At 37.1% G+C, this 25,059-nt stretch overlaps 2 protein-coding genes across 4 annotated transcripts; both read left to right on the top strand.

The window, feature by feature from the left end:
- The first annotated feature begins 5,945 nt into the window (after positions 1-5,945).
- Positions 5,946-10,894, top strand: LOC136239500 (uncharacterized). Of its 3 annotated transcripts, XM_066030243.1 has the most exons (3): positions 5,965-6,026; positions 6,630-6,674; positions 10,212-10,894. In XM_066030243.1, exon 3 carries the CDS (start codon positions 10,221-10,223, stop codon positions 10,806-10,808), a length of 588 nt encoding a protein of 195 aa, XP_065886315.1. In that variant the 5' UTR covers positions 5,965-6,026; positions 6,630-6,674; positions 10,212-10,220; the 3' UTR covers positions 10,809-10,894. The 3 variants fall into 3 exon arrangements, with proteins under 3 accessions (XP_065886314.1, XP_065886315.1, XP_065886316.1); XM_066030242.1 differs by lacking the exon at positions 6,630-6,674 and having other exon boundaries at positions 5,946-6,026; positions 10,212-10,886; XM_066030244.1 differs by lacking the exon at positions 5,965-6,026 and having other exon boundaries at positions 6,652-6,735.
- Positions 10,895-12,009: 1,115 nt separating this feature from the next.
- On the top strand, positions 12,010-23,454 carry LOC136238952 (uncharacterized). Its single transcript, XM_066029673.1, has 2 exons — positions 12,010-12,618; positions 21,750-23,454. Exon 2 carries the CDS (start codon positions 22,015-22,017, stop codon positions 23,152-23,154), a length of 1,140 nt encoding a protein of 379 aa, XP_065885745.1. The 5' UTR covers positions 12,010-12,618; positions 21,750-22,014; the 3' UTR covers positions 23,155-23,454.
- Positions 23,455-25,059: the final 1,605 nt, after the last annotated feature.

Raw genomic sequence — 25,059 nt, 5'->3', positions numbered from 1 at the left:
AATTAGAGGGATCCCTGAAGATATTAACACCAAAGGAATGGTTTCTGCTGTTGGATAGTTAAGTTAATGACACCAGAAAATCTAAAAGATTATATTTACCAAGAGTTTGAGAAGTTTTTCACAATACAGGAGTACAATATGTGTATACAGTATTTACTCCTTAAAGTATGCCTCTAAAAAGAATAAATTGAGATATTAGTGAAACGGTGCTTGCTAAAAAAACTCCTTACAAATAGACCAATGATAAGATGTTCAGCAATTTGAAATTTTCTTTTTACTATATTCTACATGTATGCAGTTGCAGTATTATTCACTCAATCACATCACTTTCTGATGCACTTGAAGTGTATGCTAACCATGGCAAGATAAGAAAACGTTAAACTGCATGCACAAGTAAATTGAAATGGAGTTGTATTACCTGCATAATGAGTTAGATGCATCGAATGTCCAGTTGATTTAAAGAAATCCCTAATTTGCTATATGATTGTAAAATTATTGTTCTAAAAGGTGTGGTGGTTACAAAATCTACATCTTTATTTGCTAGGAAAGTCAAGATATAAGAATTTGCAGAACATGCTACAAAAAGAGTAAATTGGATAAAGATCTGACTGTAAACTGCTTAGCAAATATTGTAACTAAGCTGCATAGCTTTGATTGTTCTATTAGAGTAGTTACTTGACTGCTCTATTGATTGTTTTTAATGCAGTGCATGGTTTAAGTGTTACTGATGGTTTAGTAGCTATAATGCAATTGCTTGCTTGCTAACTGAAGTACAGTGGTATTATAGATTTTTGCTGTGATAAAATGTTAATACAGCATGCAGTTATAATAAGACTGCCACTGAACTAAAATTAAAAGGGGGTTTCTGTCAAAACCAGATACCCACCTACATCTGTCACTGCATGTACGAATCTGTGGTTTATTTAGTACAAAAGCACTGGACTATTTAACTTTCCCATCATTACTGCATTAATGTCACCAGATCAGATAAGTAATACACAAATTGTTCAAGTCATAATATGCTTACACAACCATTACAAGTAGTCAAGCGATTTTGGCCATAATGACGAGTTGAAATCAGTGCCAAACAACAAGTCATAATTTAGATACTTGAGGTCTTCATGCTCTTCTACTAGGTAACTTCCCATAGTAAAAATCTTTCTATGTGGAAACATCTCCACCAATGTTGCTTTCAGGATCCTCAAGTTGGGTATTAGTCCGGTAGATTTAAGGTTGGACCCGGAAAAATTTCGAAGAAAGCTGATGCTGATTTTGGAAAGCAAATTTTTCATAGAATAACATATCCAAAATCCTCTAAAATCCACCTTGGGGAAACATTTTTATGGCCAATTTAGTATTGAGGCATATGTGACTGGATTCAGGAAAGTGGATCTTCCACAAATATCCAATTTACCAATTTTGACAACTCATAACTTCAGATTGGAAAATGGTATTGACTTGCATTGGAAAATGGTATTGACTTGCATTGGAAAATGGTATTGACTTGCATTGTAGTGAGCACCAGCATCACGTATTAGTTGCAGAAAATTTCAGGTTGATATTCACCTTGTACACTAAGTTGTGGTTTCTTTATTAAATGCATTTGGTAGACCTATTTTTGCAAATCTGGTCATTTGTGGCTAACAAAAATGCATATTATCCTTAAAATATTTTCTCATAAGAAATTCATTGCAATCAATATTAGCTGTATGAAATAAGGATAAGACTAACTAGTTATAGAAATAAAAAGGTGCCTATCATGTAAGTTCTGAACAAATATATTTGTCACGATTATTGTAAACAGTTTCTTCAGCACTTCTGCAACTCTCTCCCCTGCAACTGCCACATGCTACAACATACTTTAATCCATGATTACACTGAAAGCATAATGTTGCTATATACCACATGGATTTGCAGTAGAAAGCTTGCATTTATATTGTACAAATTTAAGTAAGATCTCTGGTGCTAGTCCCATGTCTGTTATCATCAGTTGCATACAGCTTCGATCCTTCTAGTTTCTAGCTCCATTATGGTAATGGATCAAGTTAGTCATTAAGTTCCTTCTAATGAATACCTTGTAGATGCACATACAAGTTGTGAAAGTGTGTTGTTCTTGCAATCATTTGCACATCATTTTCTTTTTGATTAGGCCAACTTTACCCTGTTCAAATGTCGCAGATGTTGTATCACAGCCACCCCATGCCAGCATGCGAAAAGAGAAGATGTAATTATGACGTTACAATAGGACCTATGTGCCCAATAATGTCATTAATTTTCCAATGCTCAAATGTTTCCCAACCTCTGAAAGAAAATATATACTTGCTATGTTCTGGTGCGTTCTTGTCATCAGCTACAACACACTGTACTTCCTTCAATTGCAAATTGAAGTGCACATTGAACAATCAATGTGTCAGTTTCCAAATTACTCTGATGCACAACCTGGCCATCATCTCTCAGATATTGGACAATCAATTGATGTTTGCTCTTTTCATTTGCAAGAAAACTTCCTGGCTTTTGTATGCTTCCATAGATTCACTTGACTGAATATCTACACCTACACATACGTACCATAACATACCTGGGGATGCTGCCAGCCCTACACACTGATTGCACACATGGAGATTCTGACATACTGATGGTCCAATGCACACTTCAATTTTGTAATTGAAGGAAATAGAGTGAATGTTGTAGCTGATGACAACAATGAAGTTTTTGTGCTACTGGTGCACGCTGGAAGCAGAACATGACAAGTACATATCTCTTTTCATTCAGAGGTTGTAAAACATTTGAGGATCTGGAAAAATGATGACATTATTGGGCACATATGTAGGTCCTCTTTTCACATGCCTGGGTGGCTGTGATACAATGTCCGCAACATTTGAATAGGTAAAGTCGGCCTAATCAGCAATCAAATGATGTGCAAACAATTGAAAAGTTAATGATAGATTATATAATGCAACAATTGCACATGTTGAAAAAGTTGGAGTTTGACGGAAATCAGTCTGATTTATTGAGGAGTCTCAGGTATACAAAACAAAGTACATGGAAATGGTGGCATCAGAAAGTTATTACACATGCAAGCTGTGAAAGTGTGCTAACCCTTGCAGTTAGATGGAGCTTTCGGAATCAATGGTTTTAGCTGATGCAAGAAGTTATTAATTGGAGGGAACTTAATATGGGGATGGAAACTAGAAGGACTAAGGCTGCAACCGATGATGATAGACATGGGACCAGTCCCATAGATCATATAATTAATTTTGTACAGTATAAATTCCAGCTTTCCACTGCAAATCCATGTGGTAGTAATATTATGCTCTTGTTGCAAACATGGATTATTAGTGTGTTGCAAACATGGATTATTAGTGTGTTGCAAAATGTGGAGGAGAGAGTTGCAGAAGTGCTAAGGAAACTGTTTCTTGTGAAAAAATAATTTAAGGATAGCACATTTTTGTTGGTCACAAATGACCAGATTTGCAAAAATGGGTCTGCAAATACATCCGATTGAGAAACCACAACTTAGTGTTCAAGTTGAATATCAATCTGCACTTTTCTCCACCTAATAAGTGATGCTGGTGCTCACTACTGATCAAATTTCAAGTCAATATCATTTTCCAATCTGAAGTTATGAGTTGTCAAAGTTGGTAAATTGGATATGCATGGAAGATCCACTTTCCTGGATCCAGTCATATATGCCTCAATACTAAATTGGCCATAAAAAATTTTCCCCCGAGGTGGATTTTAGAGGATTTTGGATATGTTATTCTATGAAAAATTTGCTTTTTAATGATACCAAATTCAGCTTTCTTCGAATTTTTTCTGGGTTCACCCCTTTTTTCAGTTATATCTACCAGACTATATCTCATCTTCCTTAAGAGCCTCAACTACTGCAGCTCGGAATGTAATCAACATTGGAGAATTTTTCACTAATGCAACAATTCCTCCAAATGTGATCTCCTGCACTATAAAAACGTGTTCCAGTCCACCATGAACTGACACTGCCTCCATAAATTCATCTGAGACAACAGCACAATGTGATGATAGACATAACTATTTCAAGGTAGAACTAAGTGCCAAAGTAAGTGTCGGTGGTAGAGAGTGATATAGAGAACAGTGAATACTCAAAGTGCTGAGCCTATTACAACTAGTGACAATGTCATGTACAACAGAACAATGGAAGTGGAACCGAATTAGTTTACAATAACTGAACACTGGAAAGTACTGTAAGAGACCTGTATCAGGTCTTCGCTTACAAACTCCCCACATTCAGAACAGGAGAGGTCATCATTGTATACTTCTAGGGCTTGAAGAACAGAACACTGTTGGAACAAGTAACACATTCTTTCTTTAACAGATTTCACAGCTAGATGAGTTAGATTCATATTACTGAGAATTTCCCATAATTGTACTTGATTTTCCACATTACCAACTGGTATACCTAACAAGTTTAGTCCTTCTAACTTCTTACAGCGATCAGCAATACTTTGCAGACCCTGCAAACTTTTCAAACAATTAGAATTCCTTAGAAGCTTTAGCTGCTGTAGAATAGGACAAGCAATGGCAATTGCAAGTTGTTCAAGATGGCCAGAAAGAAATTCCCTACAGATTGTAGCCTCAAAACATGTTAAGAACTTTAGATCAATAAGTTTGCACTACGACAAATCAAACTGAACTTCTCCAAGGATCCTGGTTGACAGCATGGTCACCGCCTTGTGTACCACCTTATCACCATTACAACTATCAGTTAGTAGCAACAAACCTTTCTTCAGTCCTAGTATTCCAAATTTACTAGCATTTGTGAATGGGAAGAGCTGCTGTAGGGCCATATTGTAATTGAACTATTGGTGTGGGAGGAATAAGATTTAGTGGTACATTTAGGCTTGTGTAAATCTTAAGGGTGGCAGTGTGATTGGCTGAAAATTGTAAATTACATTGTCTATCAATTTCAATATGAAATAAATAGAGACATTAGCAACAAGATTTAAATTTTGTGGTACAAAACCATCTTCCATCCATGCCTGCAGCCAAAAATTCAATGATATAGGTTTTTTCCACCACTGACATATACTGTAAGTTTTTTTAAACTTGCACCAATCAGTAATAAAGGTTTAATGCCATCATAGCTACCCCAAATGGATATTGAGATATTCCAATCATTCCATGTGTTCTACAGTTCCTTTAAGTCACAATGGACTAAATTTTGTTCTTTTTGGTAAACTGAGATGTGTCACATTATTACAGCATTGTTACAGTATTATAACATCTCCACTAGTTTAGATGGTGTCACGTGATCTGGCATGTTCTCCACACGTTATTTATACAAAGTCCCTCTTGATCATCATAATAGGGCCACAGAAACTCTCACATAGTGATGGCGTTTCAATGACACTTCGCAGCTGCGGGAAACGTAACGAATTTTGACCTTATCCCTTGCCTTATCCGGAATAGAATGAAGAAGAGAATATTTGAACCAAAAGTTCTGTACTGAGGAAGAGTTAGCAAGATACTTAAACGCTCTCCAACATCTACTCCACCATTCGCTCCATGTCTACTATGCACCGTGGTTCAGTGCAACTTAACAGTGTTGCCAGATGATTTGCTCCAAATGTTCATGTGAAAAAATAAATTTGTTCATAAAAAGTTCATAAATCCATAGTCACTTTCCGAAAACTAGCTTACACATTATAAATAGGTGGATCTCTGGGTTAGTAGGGTACTGAAGAGCAAAGAAAAGGTTACCACCTAAAATTGCCAAAAGTTCACAGATTACTCCAGGTTCATAAAAAAGTCCATAGATTATTTCAGGTTCACAAACCAGCCAAAAGTTCATAAAAAGTTCATAGATTATTTCAGGTTCACAAACAAGACAAAAAGTTCATAAATCTATGAACTTTATTCACAGCATGGCAACACTGCAACTTAATTAGCGTGTATTAAAAGTTAATGTGGTAATTTACTAAAGCGCCTCATCAGGACAGGTTACGTTACTGTATGGCTTGCAGTGTGGAACCCTGACTGATACAACAAAGGTAATGTATAGTCTACATTGCAGGAGATGTACTTTGTAAATAGGAACCAATAATTTTAGATCGAGATTCAGATATTTGTGTGTTGTATTCTTTGTACCAGAAGCCACTCCCATCTAGCTGTTTCCCGTCAGTACTAAAACATCGTATTCTTCCGATTTTTCTTGCATTCTGTACAGCCTTATTACAAACAATATTTGTATGTATTAGGCTTTACAGCATGAGTACAATACAAATGTCAGCCCACGTGTCAGTGTGCCATCGACTTGGCACAAATTTGCATTTTTGTGAAGATCAAGTAGCTAGGCATTCCAACCCATCGTGAGCCGATTTTTACATTTTGGGAAAATGGACCTTTTTATATGCTCAATAGATAGAGTATTGATTGCTGATCTCAGAAATGTATAGTTTGTTGGGTTGGAATTACTAGTTTGGCATGCACAATGCTTTAAAACTAGAAAGGTAATTTTTTTCTCTGGTCTCCCCATACATTTTAAAAGTACAATTGAGTCCATCTAGCAACCTGGACTGTCTTGAAACTGCAGTTGTTTCTAGCTGCAAGTTTGTACCTGTAAATTATTGTATTGCTGGTTTCTCGTTATCTAGTGCAGCATCGTTATCTAGTGCAGCAAAAACTGATGTGGGCAAGAGGTGATTATTACTTATTAGTTACACAGTTGACTGCTCTATTAGAGTATCTCGATTTTGAAAGGTACAAGATTATATCAGCCAGAGAGGAGGGACTCCAACCCCTTATAGTTACCATACTGCTATGTGTTTACCTTAACAGCTGAGTAGTCATTTTGTGCCTCCCTCCATACTAATAGTGTATTAACGTGATCAACAATCAAATTTGGTGCGGCTACCTATAAATTGATGTGGGCACAGTGACAGGAAACAAGGAATAAAATAATGATGGCCTAATGAGAATAACTTAAGGGTTTATTGGATCTCAGCCGCAATCTATGTATACATACAGACTTTGTGGTGAGCATATGTGCTGCAACAATGGTGAATATATACACATAGGCAAGTGGCTATCTCAAGTAAGTACAAAGATTGGAAATATGCCTGAGTGGGAGGATGGGAAACTTATTTGGAGTGGCCTAATTAAAGTAGCTACCATACCCAAAATTTTATATGCAGATGTTGTCAAATCAATCATAGCTATGTTCCTTGGATTACTACTCCGGCAGGTCGAAACTAAATAATCAAAAAAGTATATCCCTTCTGGAATCAATTTCAGCTATATCCAACTGTTTTTGCTTGAGAAAATACTGCAGATCTAGCAAAGCATTTTTGAAATGAAAACGATTTTCCAAATCCTTCCGCTTGCTGCTATGACTGCTTTCTTGATATTCAACAGTCTACAGCCATGCATATTAGCACTTTTTATAAGGGGTCACGTGATTTTACTTTCTAGTTTTTCAAAATATGCACGGATTTGCCACATCCATGAAACATTAAAAATAATGGCCTAAGGAAATATATTTATTATACATTAATAAATTGTGGGTAGTGATGATACACTTGGCGGAAAATACTTTTTCTACAAAGTCACTGCTTTAATGAAAGGTCCTATGCATTAAAAAGTCAATAAAAGTTTTTTTGCAATATGATTTGTAACATCATGGTGTCATATGATCTTGATTTTTTGATGCATGTGAACAATTTATTGTGGCCACATTAACCAAAGACTGTCAAAAATCAGCTTTTTGGCTATTTTTCATTACGATTTGTGCCACAATACTGAATTATAAGCTGCTTTTATAGATTAACAACAATCCCATGTATTGAAAAAGCAAGCTTAATTAATTAGATGTTGGTAAAATTATGGGAAATGCTATCCACTGTGCTAGCGCTGCTAGATACCAGCACTGTGACCATTTTAACTGCAAGACAGTATAAATAGCTAATGGTCTAGCTATTGCCTACAGTAATCCAGCTGAACCCACACCCAAACCCTAACTTTTGACTACTAGAATTGTGTTCCACAGATGGTAGGGGTCCTCTACTAACTACGTATGTAACAATTTCTCTTGTATGTTATAAAATTCAAAGCCTTGTCCAAAAACATTTAGCCCAGCAAGGGCAGTTTTGACTGCTATATTAGAGTAACTTGCATTTGTAGCTTCCTGGTTGAGAAACTTGGTGGGAACAATAATATGCTTCAATTCTCCTCCATACAGTGCATCTATCTAACTATATTAGCTGATACCTACATACATAGCAGATAAAGCCAATATACTTATCAGGTATCTACAAATATGTTGTATTATCCACACATCATACAATGTGGTAATACTGTATAGCAGAGATCATGAAGATTGGGCAAAAAATCATTCACACTTTCCCTTCATAACTTGGCAGTATTAGGTAGGAATAACCAAGCACATAAATGTCTTCAGAGTGACCCCCAAACCCTTCCAACAAGACTGACTCCAGCCAAGCATAACTGGACTATGGATATATATATAAGACTAGAGACTTGGTTTTCTCACTGTTTGGCCTGAGGCGTACTTTTTCATCAACCACAGCAACTACAATGCATGCATCATGGGTTTACCTACCACGCAGCTAGGTACATTGATTGACAGTAACGCATCATAGCTTCAGTACTTTCTGTGGATTGATATATTGCAGAGGCACTTCTTCTATAGTTCTTCATTTGTAGTACTCTGTAGTGGGCGGAACATAGCTGAAACTGAGATACTTTGTGTTTCAGTAATTGATAGTCAGGGCATACATTCACTTATAATTTCCATGCAGGACTCTTGCAACATTGAACTTCAAGCGTGTGCACACCTGAATGAAGAAAACAGTCTATTGTTCAAGTATTGTTTACTCAATTGCTTGTATCAAGACACACGGTAGTGTGTTGTTCAGCCAAGAAAGCCAGCACTCCACGCTGTGAGTTCTATGTTTACAGGAAGAAACAAAACACGGTTTTCACACATACATATATAGCTCCATGCTCCCTTCTCAAATTGGTAATAGAAAAGCCAGAACAAATGCAATAAATGAATTTTCTTTTTGCAAGCACCATACTCCAGCATTTCCATACCCTTGCTCACTGTAACAATACCGTAGACAGTAGGTATGACAGCTAACAGCCACGCTCCATTGATAACAGCAGCTACAACATGAGATGTCATCATTCTTTTATGCTTAAAAGAGAAGTTACTGTTAGCACCTTATCAGCTGCTATTATCATGAAGTGGGAGCAAGAGCACTTGAACAGAATGCAACCAATGAAAGACTCTACTCCAAGTTGAAAACTGATTACCATAGTACTAGTGATCAAGCAAGCTGACAGGGTAGCTATCGCACCAGATATCAGTAGATTAGCAACAAATATATTGTGTGACTTGTGTAAACTTCTTGTGCATTTAATGGTAAAGGCAACCCAGGAAGCTAGCAGCAGGTGCACTCATATGCGTACACACTTATTTATACAACACTCGAACATATTTAATTGTGGGTTTTATTTAGCATTAAGGTTGGTTGTTGGGAGTACAGCATTTATAATTATATTTATGCAGGTAAAAGTCACAAATAGGAAGATGAAACATCAGATTTTCATGACATATACAGCACAATTGACATGTATACTAAAAAATTTTGGAGAGGGAGTCAAGAGCCCCCCTTGACTCTCCCCGAAATCTGCCACTGACATGGGTATACTTTAATACAATTGTTTGTGTGTGTGTGTGTGTGTGTGTGTGTGTGTGTGTGTGTGTGTGTGTGTGTGTGTGTGTGTGTGTGTGTGTGTGTGTGTGAGAGAGAGAGAGAGCATGTGCATGTGAGTGTGTGCGTGCATGCACGTGTACGTGAGTGAGTGTGTGTGTGTGTGTGTGTGTGTGTGTGTGTGTGTGTGTGTGTGTGTGTGTGTGTGTGTGTGTGTGTGTGTGTGTGTGTGTGTGTGTGTGTGAGAGAGAGAGAGAGAGAGAGAGAGAGAGCATGTGCATGTGAGTGTGTGCGTGCATGCACGCGTACGTGAGTGTGTATGTGTGTGTGTATGTGTAACTCTTACCTGAAAACTGCTTAATATGATCTGGTATAAAACATGTCACAATTTATACTCACATAAGATAGCCACAACTAGTTGAGTACTTGATCATTACCACTATACAAGTGTATAGAAAAATTATAAATTTTACATTTCAGTAACATTTATATTAATTACAGGTGGATGACATGGATGAAATAACTGTACATTTAAGTTACTATGACGACAGCTCAAAACCACCAGAGGTGTTTAAGGTGTCAAAGAACACGACAGCAAATCAGCTGTATGGGATTGTCACAACTAAATATGCACGTTGTAAGTTTGAGCTCTACAATGATGACACTCCAGTTGAGCACTGTGATAAACCTATTACTGAGATGTTTAGAGATGAAGTAAATATTCAACTGATAGAAATGAATGACGGTGCTGGTGTTGGTGACTTGTTCTCCAATTGCCCGGCTTGTCCTAACGCTGATGGTGATCAGTGTGAGCTATGTGAACCATGTAACAACCTTACTAAGAAGACCATTATACAGGGTATAGTGACAGAGATAAAAGATGCATGGTTGATATTCAGTGAGGCATACCAGCTTACCAGTGATGTGAGGAATAAAATAGAGGAGAATAGTTCAGACCTCAGCATCAGGTGTATTGACGTGATGCATCACTTATATCACAATGATCCTTCCCTCTCATGGGAGAATGTAATGAGTAAAGTTAAAACAAAAGATCCTTCCCTAGTAGGTGTCATTAATGCTGCTTTAAACTTAAAATAACATGATTGCTTATAGCTTATAGTTGGTTATCTATTATTATAATAGATATGTGTATAGTGTATTAATTGATATATAATTAGTTGTGTTTGGTTGTAGACATTTGGTGTAATAATAGTTTTGCAGGGCTTGGAATTGTCCCTAAGGTGCTGATCGTAAAGGAGTGTGGTAACACCTGAACAGCATTTCTATAGCGTGTAAGCACTGAGTGCCATTTATAACATTGCAAAGCTACTGTCCATGTAAACCAGCAACTTTTCTAAATGCATTAATTGTTTGTTCATATTTACTCTTGACAAAGCTATATTTGAAGTGCTTACACTGCTTTAAAGGGGTATTAGACACCCATTAGTACCTGTGCTACACAATAGATTCATCACTGAAAACAGAATTAGTTGTGTTGAATTATACAATGGTAGTTTTAACTGGTAAACAGAGTTGGGTGTAATAACTAGTTACTTTTTGATTACTCTATAGCCACATGATTACTTTTTAAACAACTAAGTACGTTGTGACTAGGAATAACTGTCCATAAAGTAAATAAGTTACAATGGTAACTAGTGACATAGTTACTATAATAGCATTCATGCTTTAATAATAAGCCAGAACAATCTTTCAATTTTTTGCACCATACATACTACAACCACATTAAGTAGACACATTCTGTGTACTGTTCCTTATGATTCAGCTTGAGTAACCAGCAGATAGAAAAATAGTTGCTGAAATGGCCACATAAAATAATGTTTCTTTCAGGAAATGTACATAATATTATGTACAGTTCTCATCTCTGAGTATAATATGTGTTATACATACAAAGGTTATCAAGCACAGGCTTATGACCAACTCTGTCTGTAACTATATAGGTCCCTGTAGGAAGGGTATAAAACCGAGTACATGAAGGAATCTTGACACTAAAACACAGTTGAATGCAGAAGAAAAATTAGTCCCAGTGGTGACTTGATCTTTTACCAGGTAGTGTAAATGCAAATACAATGTTTTAATAACTGTTCACTTCTTACTTGTATTCTTCATAATGACCACACCCAAATAAAGTGAACCACAAGAATTGTTGTGGTATGGTCACATGTTTTACCCAGAATTGCTATTATACAAACAGACAAGAGTCAACAATAGTATAATTAAACCATATTAGTACTTCAATCTCAGAATTGTGTATATTAACAGGAAGTAACCTGATATTCAACTAGACAGCATATATAAAGCTTAACTATGTGCAACTGAGTTTATTATTTGTATATCAGTTTGTAGAGCACAATGATTAGAAGGGCAAATTTTAATTATATGCCATGTAACATAACTATGCAGCCTGAAGTTTACTATGGTGGAAATCAAGAACCTTACAATGGATGGGGATATTATCAACCAAGTCCAAGTCTCCAACAGGTTAGCGCACCGCCAACATTTGCCACTAACTTTCCTGCAACACCAACCAATAACTATGAAAAATGGGGACTCATTTATCCATCTGCAGCTAGTCAAGTGTGTGAATACTACCCAGATGAATTCGAAAACATGCATATATTTGATACAAATCCATCGTATAATGATTATCAGAGCAATGAACTAAGCTACTATGAAGAAGAAAACTCAATATTATATGAAAGTGATGAAGAAACGAGATATAGAGATGAAGAAGCATACTTCTATGGCACTAGTACTGATTACACTAACAATGACAATTACAATTTGACTCCCCTGAGTTCACTAAACAATTATAGTGAAGAAGATTACAATGTTCACTATGGCTTCAACAGAGTAAACTCAAATTACCCAGATTTGAGTGATGATTCAGGTATAAAATTATATTTGTGAATAAAATATGTAACCGGACTGGATTTGCGAAAAGAGGTCTTATAGCATTTCCAAATTTCCACATTTGACGAGTCATAACTCATCATGTGTTTAACCTATCAAGACACACGGTAGTGCGTTGTGCGGCCCAAGAAGTCGGCGCGTAACACCCGTGAGTATATTGACAGGAAGAAAGAAAACGCAATTTTCGCACTTCCGTAGCTCTGTGCTGCCTTGATGAAACAAGACGATTTTTGCTGTGGACACTCCCTCCACATTCAGCACTCCACATTCCAAATTAGAGCGAAATCGCTTCAAGCGTTCCCGAGATATGCGACTTCAAAAATTGGCTTAGTTTCTTCGTTTTTTTTTCTTCTTATTTTTCTTCCTTTTTCGCACACTTACAAAAACTGCTATAAAACGCGAACGCTATAGACCTTATTCACTGAATTGATTTCATAGCGCTTATAACTCGTTGCGAAGGAGATGTCCGCCAAACTTCGCCATTTGCAGTACCAAAACCATAGTAACATCACAATTCTCCGCTAAATTCGCCATTTGCAGTACCATAACTATAGTAACATGATAGCAACCGTTGTGCTCGCCCAGTTTTAGAACTCAAAATGGCGTCCGAAAAGCTATCACCATGGTAAATAGGGACCCTTGTATGGCTTCGCGTGACATCAGAGGGCGCTTACTGTTCTAAATGAATAAGGTCTATACCCGATTGCCTTGAAATTTGGCACACAGAAAGGGGGTATAAAGGCGCATTTCTGTACCAACTTTGGCTAGGATACGATAAATAGGAAAAGAGTTATGATCAATTATTCACGAAAAATAACACCAATATGTTGTCACGCCTACAGGGTAAACCGCGTATGGGAAGAAGCTGAAAATCGGTGGGTAAATAGGTTAACTATTGAACCTCAAACCTTTTGTGGTTTGAAAGAAATCGAGCTAAAAACCAGGAAGGTACAACGAAAAAACCAACAGTGTGTAACAATTACGCAATTGAGATTAGCTAATAAAAAAGCGACTACTTGCCACGCCTACCAGATAAACCGCTAGGGCGAATGCTTTGAAAATCGCTGTATAGAAGGAGTAATCATCTTAGAAAGGCTCTTCAATGGTACAGAAGAATCAGACTTAAAGCAACGGAGTTATAACACGAAATCCAACTTGGTGTAGCAAGTGCGAGATCGAGATACTCTAATAGAGCAGTCATCCTAATAGAGCAGTCACCCTGAAGAGAATTTAAGAGATCAGCTAGAAACAAGTAACCTGTATAGAGATCAGCTAGAAACAAGTCACCCTGTAGAAAGATCAGCTACAAACAATTCACCCTGTAGAGAGATCAGCTAGAAAAATTTACCTTATAGGGAGTTCATGCAACTATCGAATTATTATTATTATTATTATTATCATCAAATTGTTTAAAGGGATACACAAAAGGCATGTAAAGGGATAGTTCAGCTAGAAGAAATCACCTTGTAGAGTTCAGCTACAAAGAAACTACCATGTATAGAGTTCAACTACAAACAAATCGCCCTGTAGAGAGATCAATAGAAGAAGTTACCTTGTAGAGAGTTCAGCTACAAAGAAACCATCATGTAGAGAATTTAGCTGCAAACAAATCACCTGTAGAGAGTTCAGCTACAAACAAATCTCCCTGTAGAGAGATCAGCCAGAAGAAGTTTCCTTGTAGAGAGTTCAGCTACAAACAAATCACCCTGTAGAGAGATCAGCTAGAAGAAATCACCTTGCAGAGAGTTCAGTTACAAAGAAACCATCATGTAGAAAGTTCAGCCACAAACTAGTGACCTTGTAGAGACATCAGCTAAAAGAAGTTACCTTATAGAGAGTTCAGCTACAGAGAAACTATCATGTAGAGAGTTCAGCTGCAAACAAATCACCTGTAGAGGGTTCAGCTACAAGCAAATCTCCCTGTAGAGAGATCAGCTAGAAGAAATTACCTTGTAGAGAGTTCAGCTACAAAGAAACCATCATGTAGAGAGTTCAGCTGCAAACAAAACACCTGTAGAGAGTTCAGCTACAAACAAATCTCCCTGTAGAGAGATCAGCTAGAAGAAGTTTCCTTGTAGAGAGTTCAGCTACAAACAAATCACCCTGTAGAAAGATCAGCTAGAAGGAGTCACCTTGTAGAGAGTTCAGTTACAAAGAAACCATCATGTAGAGAGTTCAGCTACAAACTAGTGACCTTGTAGAGACATCAGCTAAAATAAATTACCTTGTAGAGAGTTCTGCTACAAAGAAACCATCATGTAGCAAGTTCAGCTGCAAACAAAACACCTGTAGAGAGTTCAGCTACAAACAAATCTCCCTGTAGAGAGATCAGCTAGAAGAAGTTTCCTTGTAGAGAGTTCAGCTACAAACAAATCACCCTGTAGAAAGATCAGCTAGAAGGAATCACCTTGTAGAGAGTTCAGTTACTAAGAAACCATCATGTAGAGAATTCAGCTACAAACTAGTGACCTTGTAGAGACATCAGCTAAAAGAAATTACCTTGTAGAGAGTTCAGCTACGAAGAAACCACCATGTAGAGAGTTCAGCTGCAAACAAATCACCATGTAGAGAGTTCAGCTACAAACAAATCTCCCTTTAGAGAGATCAGCTAGAAGAAGTTTCCTTGTAGAGAGTTCAGCTACAAACAAATCACCCTGTAGAAAGATCAGCTAGAAGAAGTTACCTTGTGGAGAGTTCAGCTACAAAGAAACCATCATGTAGAGAGTTCAGCTGCAAAGAAATCACCTGTAGAGAGTTCAGCTACAAACAAATCACCCTGTAGAGAGATCAGCTAGAAGAAACCATCATGTAGAGAGTTCAGTTACAAAGAAACCACCATGTAGAGAGTTCAGCTACAAAGAAACCATTCTGTAAAGAGCTCAGCTGCAAACAAATCACCTGCACAGAATTCAGCTACAAACAAATCACCCTGTAGAGAGATCAGCTAGAAGAAGTTACCTTAAGCTTGTAAATAGTTCAGCTACAAACAAATCACCCTGTAGAGAGATCAGCTAGAAGAAGTTACCTTGTAGATTGTTAAGCTACTAACAATTCACCCTGTAGAGAGGGCAGCAAGAAGTCACCTTGCATGTAGAGTGTTCAGTTACAAAGAAACCACCATGGAGAGTTCTGTAATAAATATATCTATTATATATATAATTTGTACATTTGTGACCGGATTTCACATAACCAGGCTTCCACACACACAAAATCAAACTTACGTTTTTACCAGAAATGGATTGCTAGCCTAATAGAGTAAAGTATCAATTATCGGACAATATGATGTTCGGACAGCTGCCACCCACTTCCTGGAAATCCTGCAGCTTAGGTTATTGTACCAAAAGGTAGGCTACAATAAGCAATAATTATCCTCCAACAATCAGCTTTGTGTGATTAAAAGCTTAAGAGTTACAGCCAATAGTATGCTTAGTCCGATAAAATCTATGCTCGGATAAAACTATCAGTTGTCGGACTTTGATTTTTACTACCAGTAAACAATGTCCAATTTATTTCAAATTTGTATGCAATATACCTGTACTCATTAGCTATTAATGGCCAAAAAATGGTTTCGTTATCTTTAGCATAGATGGAGTACGAGCCCCCCAATTTTTAGCGGTATTGTCGGACGCCTTCCGCTTTAATGTAGCCATGCCCACCAACAGAGTTTGTATGCTTTTGCAACAAATGCACCAGTGCTAAACCACAGAAGAAGGTAAATAAACATCTCTCAAGAGTAGAGGTGTGTTTTAAAGTTGATATTCAGGATATTTCCATTGGAACGCAGTATTTTTGACTCCTAAATGAAGGAGATGCGCGCGAGGTGGAAAAATGAAGTTATGCAAAACCACCTTCTGACCACCTACATATGCTAGTCTTGGTGTCCTATCACAAATACTGTCACGAAAATTGAAAGGCTTTTCTTTCTCTACTTTATATGGGTGAAACAAAAAGGACGAAAATGTTGCTTTGTGCATCCATAGAAGGTAGAAAATGGAACATCTTTTCATTTCTAGGTGGTATTCGCGATTGAGGCACCAAGACTAACAAATGTGGTTGGTCAGAAAGTTGTGCCTCGTAATTTCATTTTTCCACCTAGCGTGCATCTCCTTAATTTAGGAGCCAAAAATACTGCGTTCCAATAGAAATATCCTGAATATCAACTTTAAAACACACCTCTACTCTTGAAAGATATTTATTTACCTTCTTCTGTGGTTTAGCACTGGTGCATTTGTTGCAAAAAGCATGAACTCTGTTGGTGGGCATGGCTAAATTAAAGCGGAGGGCGTCCGACAATACCGCTAAAACTTGGGGGGCTCGTACTCCATCTATGCTAAAGATAACGAAACCATTTTTTGGCCATTAATAGCTAATGAGTACAGGTATATTGCATACAAATTTGAAATAAATTGGACATTGTTTACTGGTAGTAAAAATCAAAGTCCGACAACTGATAGTTTTATCCGAGCATAGATTTTATCGGACTAAGCATACTATTGGCTGTAACTCTTAAACTTTTAATCATGCAAAGCTGATTATTGGAGGATAATTATTGCTTATTGTAGCCTACCTTTTGGTACAATAACCAAAGCTGCAGGATTCCCAGGAAGTGAATGGCAGCTGTCCGAACATCATATTGTCCGATAATTGATACTTTACTCTATACTATCATATTCCACACTGTACTTCCTTCAGGACTGGCAAGTCTGGTTTCTGTGGCAGCTTTCTTCCGACCCTGTCAAAGCCACGAGTGGGAGATTGGTACCATTGAATGGCCATGGCTTTGTGATAATGGTGTGTAGTGAGCTGGGACTTCACAGAGAGCTCGCCAATAGTGTTCTCAGTCAATTTGGAGTGATTTGAGGGCCATGGAGAGCCCAAACTTGGCCTCTGGAGTCCAATCGTCTTCTTGCTTCATTTTATACCCCTATATTGTTGAGCCCACCGGCCCTCCCACCCACCGACCCTCCCACCCACCGCCCTCCCACCCTCCCTCCCACCCTATTACTACCACTGGATAAAAAGTTGATGAAGTAAGTCTTCAAGGGGTTGGAAGATCACACTGTCAAAGGAAGAAACAAACATCCAACAGCTTGAAAAACCATGTACCCGCTCGAGAAAATTAAGCTGCCCAAAACAGGGCTAATTTTGGGTATCAGAAATGTATACACCCACTCAGTGATAGCTAGTAAATAGATGCATACTTGGTGCAAATTTTGTTTGCCCAGCTGTAGGCACTGGGAAGTTATTACACAATGATTACTTAAAATCGCCATATCTCCTAAAGAAGCTTTGTGCGTCGAAACCAGGTTTTGTCAAATTCAGTCACATTTACTGATAAAATCAGAAATATTTAAAGTACATCTGCTTCATCTTTTCTTCTTCCTGTGGTAAAGAAAAAAGACAGGTTAGAAAAGTCCCAAAGCCGGCCTATATTGTGGTATACAAATACAAAAAGAAATGAAATCTAATCCAAAACAGCCAAGCTGTAAAAAAACAGTGTGGCCCTCAGAAAGGCTATGGTGAAAAAAGATGTGAAATCCAAGGTGGCGGCCAAGAAATGGCTGTGATGGTAGGTTAATGATAAAAATTTTAATAACAACAATTCAGGTGAATTTGGTGCCAAGACCAAGCGGCACAAAATTCACCTGAATTGTCGTTATTAAAATTTTTACCATTAACCTACCATCACAGCCATTTCTTGGCCGCCACCTTGGATTTCACATCTTTTTTCACCATAGCCTTTCTGAGGGCCGCACTGTTTTTTTACAGCTTGGCTGTTTTGGATTAGATTGTCTTAAAATTCAGAAATAGTGCTATGCTAGGAATGTAAAGTGGCTGAATTTCTAGCTGGTGCCATACACACAAGTCAAGTTATGGATTGCCAAGTACGTGCAATTGAAAAGGCTATAAGACCGCTTTTCACAAATCCAGTCACAGACAGGTATAGCTTGTTACGCATTACATGTGATGCCGTGCACAAAAATATGTGTCAAACAATACAGTAGTACTGTTTAGTAGAGTTCCCCCTAAAATAAATGGTGCCTGCTGAAATGCTGTCAGTAAAAACCATTATGGAAATGTATCATAAGTGAAAAACCTATAGCTACATGAAAGAAAAACACCTACTCAACAAATATAGTGGACTAGTGGTATATGGGATTTTCGTACATAGCCAATAGCTATCATCATTCATAATATCTTGTTTCATTTCTGGAACTCTGCATGCTTCATTTTTTTAAATTAACAATTGTTAGTACTAGTAAAATAGATAGGCGGTGTGATAATTGCAATAAAACACTCATATAGCTTCCTTGTAGTCATGAAGTACCATCATTAATACATTAATCTCTGTAGATTATTGTACGTTTACAGATATGACATCTATCCCTTGCCCCACCCCTGTGGCTTTGATGAGACAGCAATTTGGTAAGGCAAAAATTATTTTTAGAGATCAATCAAATCCTCTATAGGAAGTCCTACTGTAGAAACCATAGGAGGCAGGGGATTGCTTCTTAGCCATAGTATTGACAGGGGAATTTGGTATTAGAATGTCAAATTCCCTGTGGTGCCCCATACTTCCAGGGGGGGGGGGGGGGGGGACAATGACATTGATAGGTTCTTGCTTATAGCAAATTTCATTGATTATTGTCTATGTGTAGTAGTATTATATCCCACTGTACTCAAGATACCATAATGGAAATGCACAGTATACCCACACATACCGCATCTGGAGAATTATCAGAGTTATTACAGAATTATCACCACCAAGGAGGATGCCATTCAACTTCAGCATGATCTTGATCAACTACACGAATGGGCAACTAAGTGGCAATTAAGATTCAATGTAACCAAATGTACTATTATGCGGTTTACCAGATCATTATCACCAATCATTTTCAACTACAAGCTAAACAATCACAACTTGGGTACGTCAAACCAACACTCCTACCTTGGTGTTATATTGGACAACAAACTATCATGGTCTCCACATATTAGTAATATAGCTGCTAAGGCCAATAGAACATTAAACTTTTTGAAACGCAATCTGAGTTGCTGCTCATCTAACATCAAAGCAACAGCCTACCTTACGATAGTACGACCGTCAATGGAATACGCTGCAGTCATCTGGGACCCATACCACCATAACAATATTCAACAGCTAGAGAAAGTACAGCGTAGGGCAGCTAGATGGGTCCTAAATGATTTCAATCGATTCAGCTCAGTCACAGCTATGTTACAGCATCTTTCTTGGCCAAGCCTTCAGCTGAGATGTAAAATATCCAGATTACAAGCACTTTTTAAAATTATACATCAAGATTATTCACTGTCAATTCCTCTTCATTTTATTTCAATGACAAGATCCACCAGACTATATCACCCACATCGTTTTATTCTACCAAATTCATCTACCCATTCATACCAACAGAGCTTTTTCTCCAGATCAATTAAGGATTGGAACAACTTACCATCTTCCATCATTGAGAGCAACAATATTGACTCTTTTTCAGCGGAACTGCAAACATTGTATGGAACTCTATAACTGTAATCTTTGTAACTACGTAGCTAAATTCATTTTATGATTGCTTTTTTTTCCTGAGCATATCAGCTGTGCTGTCTGCTCAGTAACAATAATAATAATAATAATAATAATAATAATAATAATAATCTGAAATGGCACCGTGCGACCCAACTATATCAATTATTATCTGAAAAGAAAAGTGAAGTATCCATTACGCTTCATTGTCAGCTATGTTCACCCCATTACACAGCATTTCAAACCAAGAACTGTTTGAAAAGTACCTCTGCAATCCACGCATACCAAAAGAAAGAAATGGTGCCATGCTATCCAGTTATATCATCTGAAAAGTGAAGTATCCATTACACTCCGTTGTCTGCTATATTAAACCCGTTACACAGCAGTATGAATCAAGAACTGTTCGAAAAGTACCTCTGCAATCAAAGTAGCCACTATGAAAAATACAGACAATTTCCATTACGAAGAGAAGCCATCATGTGCTACTGCCAAATTGACACTTTCGCTGTCAAGATGAATGGGACACAAAGGACGACACTGGTAATATAAGTCCATGAAGAATGCATTGTACATACTGAAAGGCACCTCTTGGGCTGAAATGACATCGAACAGTGAAAAAGTCAAGCCTGTTTCCTTAGTCGTTATCGAGTTACGCTTGTCTGAAGGCATCAGTCAGTCAGTCAGTAGAAAATTCCGTTAAATTATTTTTTTTAATTCCGTAGCAACTTGTTGAAAGCATTTCAGGTTGATCTGAAAGCTTGTTTGGGCTTAGTTTTACCTAACCAATACTGCCTCATTGTCATCAGAGAAAATTGAGGCTGGTTTTGGGTGTTATTTGTGAGCCATGCATACTCCTTTGTGGTCCCTACTATACAGTACTATCATACTGTATGATAGGTAGTGTCATCACAGATTTGACCTTTGGTAACCTAAGTTCATTTTACTCCAAAATTATATTAATTATAAAGTTCTTTTAATTTATCTGCCCTAGGGGTGTAATATAAATTACCAATGGGCTGGTAACTTCAAAGAATTTCATGACTGATACAAATAATCATAACTATTGAATTCAAATAAAACCAAGTTGTCTCTTCAGCAAGAGAATTTGAAACCATGTTTCAACCATGTAAAACAATGTCCTAGGGAGATAAAGACAATAACGATGAATTTCAACATAAAGATGGCTGTAAAGCGGCATAGCACATATGGCACTTTGTGAGAAAAGCATCAAACTTGACACATAATATACAGTGCCATTTGACTTTGGTGAGGCCTTGCTCTATGTACAAGTTTTATTTGCACTGGATCAAAAACTTTCCTAACTCTGAAAAGCATTCATAATAGCTACCTTTGTAAGGGAATATATAAGAAGTAAAATTCAAGGTGGTGTATGCACATACATTACAATAAATTTAATTTTTGACAATTATATGGCTAATATACTATCACTTAGTTAAGTCAAAGAGTTAGTTCTTGCTAAAGTACTATCATATCTTGGTTGTCACCTCAAATCTCCGAATATTACTTACCATTATTGTATGGAATTGAATTATGCCTGTTTGCAATTTTCATAGGCAACACATACTATGGAACAAGTCAACAAGAAAACTATAGACAAACTGGCTATGCACTCAATGCTCATCTTTCTTCATGTCACTGTTTTGAGTGTGTATAGAGACACGTTTGAACAATTTACACCTTCATGATGTTGAACCACTACAAAGTGATGAGGAATATGAAATTGAAGAACAGTGGTATGATGATGGTGATTATTACTACACAGAACCACAGTTACCACGACAGCTATCATATGCTTCAACTAACAGGAGAGGCAGACCAATGGATGACAAATATACTTATGATACCAACTATCACCTCCCTGTTAAAACAAAGGAAGGTTCTTTTCACCATTCGGGGAGAAGTCTTGCAGTCATACCAACTACTACTGCAACTGTACCGGCAACCATAAAAATAAATATTACAACACTACGAGCGATTGCTAGCAATGAAAAAGAATTAAGTAATTTCATGGCCACTCATTTTCAACACCTTGACAGAAGACAAATCCAGCAGGTGTCACGTAAGATACAACACCTTGTGGAACTGTACCAGAAGATGAAACATGAACTCGTATACATCAAAGATAACTTGCCACCACTTATCAAAGAACTTGAGAACATTAAAGGAAAAATTGATGGTGTGCATAAAACATCACAGTTCACATCAATTTCTACAAGGATAGGTGCAATAGTTGGTGGGTTATGCACAATAGTAGGTTTTGTAGCTGCCCCGTTCACAGGAGGTACATCTATACCTGCTGCCCTTGGTGTTGCTGGTATAGTAGTTGGTGCAGCCAGTGGTGGTGCACACATTGCAAACAAAATGATTACTTCAAATCGATGTGCTGCCTATCGTGACATTGCTGACAGATTAGCAGAAGACATGAACACTCACTATGAAACTGCACGTGACACTTATGAGGAACTAAAAGAATCATGTGAAGGGCTTGCTACTGAATTGTGCAGCTTGTGTCCAGAATTGCATAGAAAATATAGCAATGATAGTATGTTGAGTTTTGTTTGGAGTGTGTGTGGGCTAGTTTATAAGCCACCTAAAGCAATATATTCAGCGACAGACATTATAAGAGCTCCACTAAAACATGGAGAAGAAAAGAAACAAATTGCTTTAGGGTTTGCAAAAATAATTTCTGAGATTACAAAAGGAAATCTAAAAGGACTGATAAATGATGTTGCCCTGCCATCATTCCAGAGCTTGATGACAGTCATAAAATCAGTAAGTCATATTGGTGCTGCTGTCTCAGTAGCTATAGATGCTTACAATGCTCTAATGGAAGCAAAAAAGATAGCCAAAAAGCATAAAAACCAAGCATCCCGAGATGTGGAAGACAAAATAAAAACATTAAAAGAAATTGAGGCAAAAATGGAAGTACTTCGACAACAAATTGAGCTTGATGATTAGAATATGATGTATAAGTAGGATACCATATAGGTTTAATATCAATAGCACAATGTCATGCACATTTTTTTATGGCAGCAGACGCATTGACCTGTATGCTTGCTTTTGTCACAAACTAGAATATTTGTAGTAATTAAGTCTTAACATTGGTGTACATGGTAACAGTAAATACATTATTAAATATTTGGTATAATTCACATGCCACTGCCATATTATATGAAGATTTTTTTTTCTTGAGTGTAAAGGCAGTGTTTATTCTCCTTTGAGGGGTATTTAAGAATTTAGGGGGTGACCAGGTGAAAGTCTACATATAGTTGTCCATGTTCGCACCAATGTAGTTGAAATAGTGGTGAAACTTAAGGCTGTGTCATGAGTGTTGATTTTGATTTTTGTGATTAGATCCTATGGTTGGTAGAGCTTGATGTATGAGTGTAGTAGTGATGACATAATGATGTAATATCTAGGACAACCATGTGTACCTCATGTCCACAATTATTCTATTAGTATAGTGCACTGCATATGTATGTTGAAACTATTTGAATAAACAATTTGTGTGAGATCACTGAGATATTGTATTGACCATGATACCACAAAGCACTAGAAATATGGGTGGGTATCTTCCAAAAACTTAGGCTATTTGAAATTGAAACATTAGGGTATTTTCATGATTATGGAAATTTTTAAAATCAGGCTTTGAGATTAAATCTTGCTGGCTGTGCATGCCATTTTGAACATAAACTGGCTTAAAAAGTTTTACGAAATTACACTTCCTGAGATTGAATTTAAGGGCATTTTTGAGAGCTAAGCAACCTATTTAGAAAAAAACAACCAAGAACCTGGGTAAACTTGGGCTCTCAGATAGTGAATAGCTATTGCTATAATTATATACACATGTTAGTTGTATTTGTACCTTATATTATAAACTAAATGATCTGATACTGAATCTGAAGGTTGTGTTCGCAACTTTTAACCATTTTATAGATTACACGCTGAGATTGAATCTGAGAGTATTTTTGATAAGTTTTGTGCGCCATTTAATAACAAGCTTTAGTGTAGTAGCCACTCACAATTTTAGGGGATGAGTCAGAGATTTTAGGGGGGTTCCCCTCCTAACAGCCCTAGAATAAACATTATATGTAAAAAGGTATATGCCTACAAGACACATGGTAATGTCACTGTAGTGTTGTGTAACAAAGAAAGCTGGCATGCCACACTATTGTGCAAGAATTGAGGTAACAAAAATTTCTCATACATGTGTATAGCTCAGTTGTTCCTTTTCCAAACTTTGCAGGGAGCTGCAGGGCAGATCATACACACCATATAATTTTGAGCAAAAATTATATTCTCGTTATTCCCCTTGCCAGTTACCAAATTTTTGTTGTTGCTGTTTAAATCTAAAAATGCTATTAAACAAAACACATAACTTGATAGCCTTAAAATGTGGCATACATAAAGGTGTGCAAAATTAGTTTGGCTATACAAAAAGAGTGTGTACACGTAAGTAAGTACAGTAATTGCATGGGCAATGACAAAAACAGCTGATATCTGGTGCTACCAAGAATAATTGTTAGTACAACAAATTCAAATACCAAGTTTGGTGAAAATAAAACACCCAGTGTCATGGTCAATTTTTTTGCATAAAACATATTCTATTTTGTTATGGCAAAAGCTAATAGAAATAACTGAAAATCAGTCTTGCTATAGGTTAACCATCATACCATTGCCTTTTGGTGATTAAAAAGAAATCATAATAACAGCTACAGAGTTACAAAGTAAAATCCAAACCAGTATGAGAACTGACTTCAGTGATAGATACTAAACATTAGTGATATACCAGTACATATAAATCAAATATAGTAACCTAAATAGTCCACAGCAGAAAGTTTTGCAATTGCATGCAAACTACAG

The sequence above is a fragment of the Dysidea avara genome, chromosome 11 (genome assembly GCF_963678975.1).
Source record: "Dysidea avara chromosome 11, odDysAvar1.4, whole genome shotgun sequence".
In the NCBI taxonomy this organism is placed as follows: domain Eukaryota; kingdom Metazoa; phylum Porifera; class Demospongiae; order Dictyoceratida; family Dysideidae; genus Dysidea; species Dysidea avara.
This window is presented reverse-complemented; position numbering and strand designations above follow the sequence as displayed.

Excerpts from the sequence above, each read along its gene's own strand:
- LOC136239500 (XM_066030243.1), top strand. The coding sequence starts at position 10,221 with ATGGATGAAATAACTGTACATTTAAGTTACTATGACGACAGCTCAAAA.
- LOC136238952 (XM_066029673.1), top strand. The coding sequence starts at position 22,015 with ATGGATGACAAATATACTTATGATACCAACTATCACCTCCCTGTTAAA.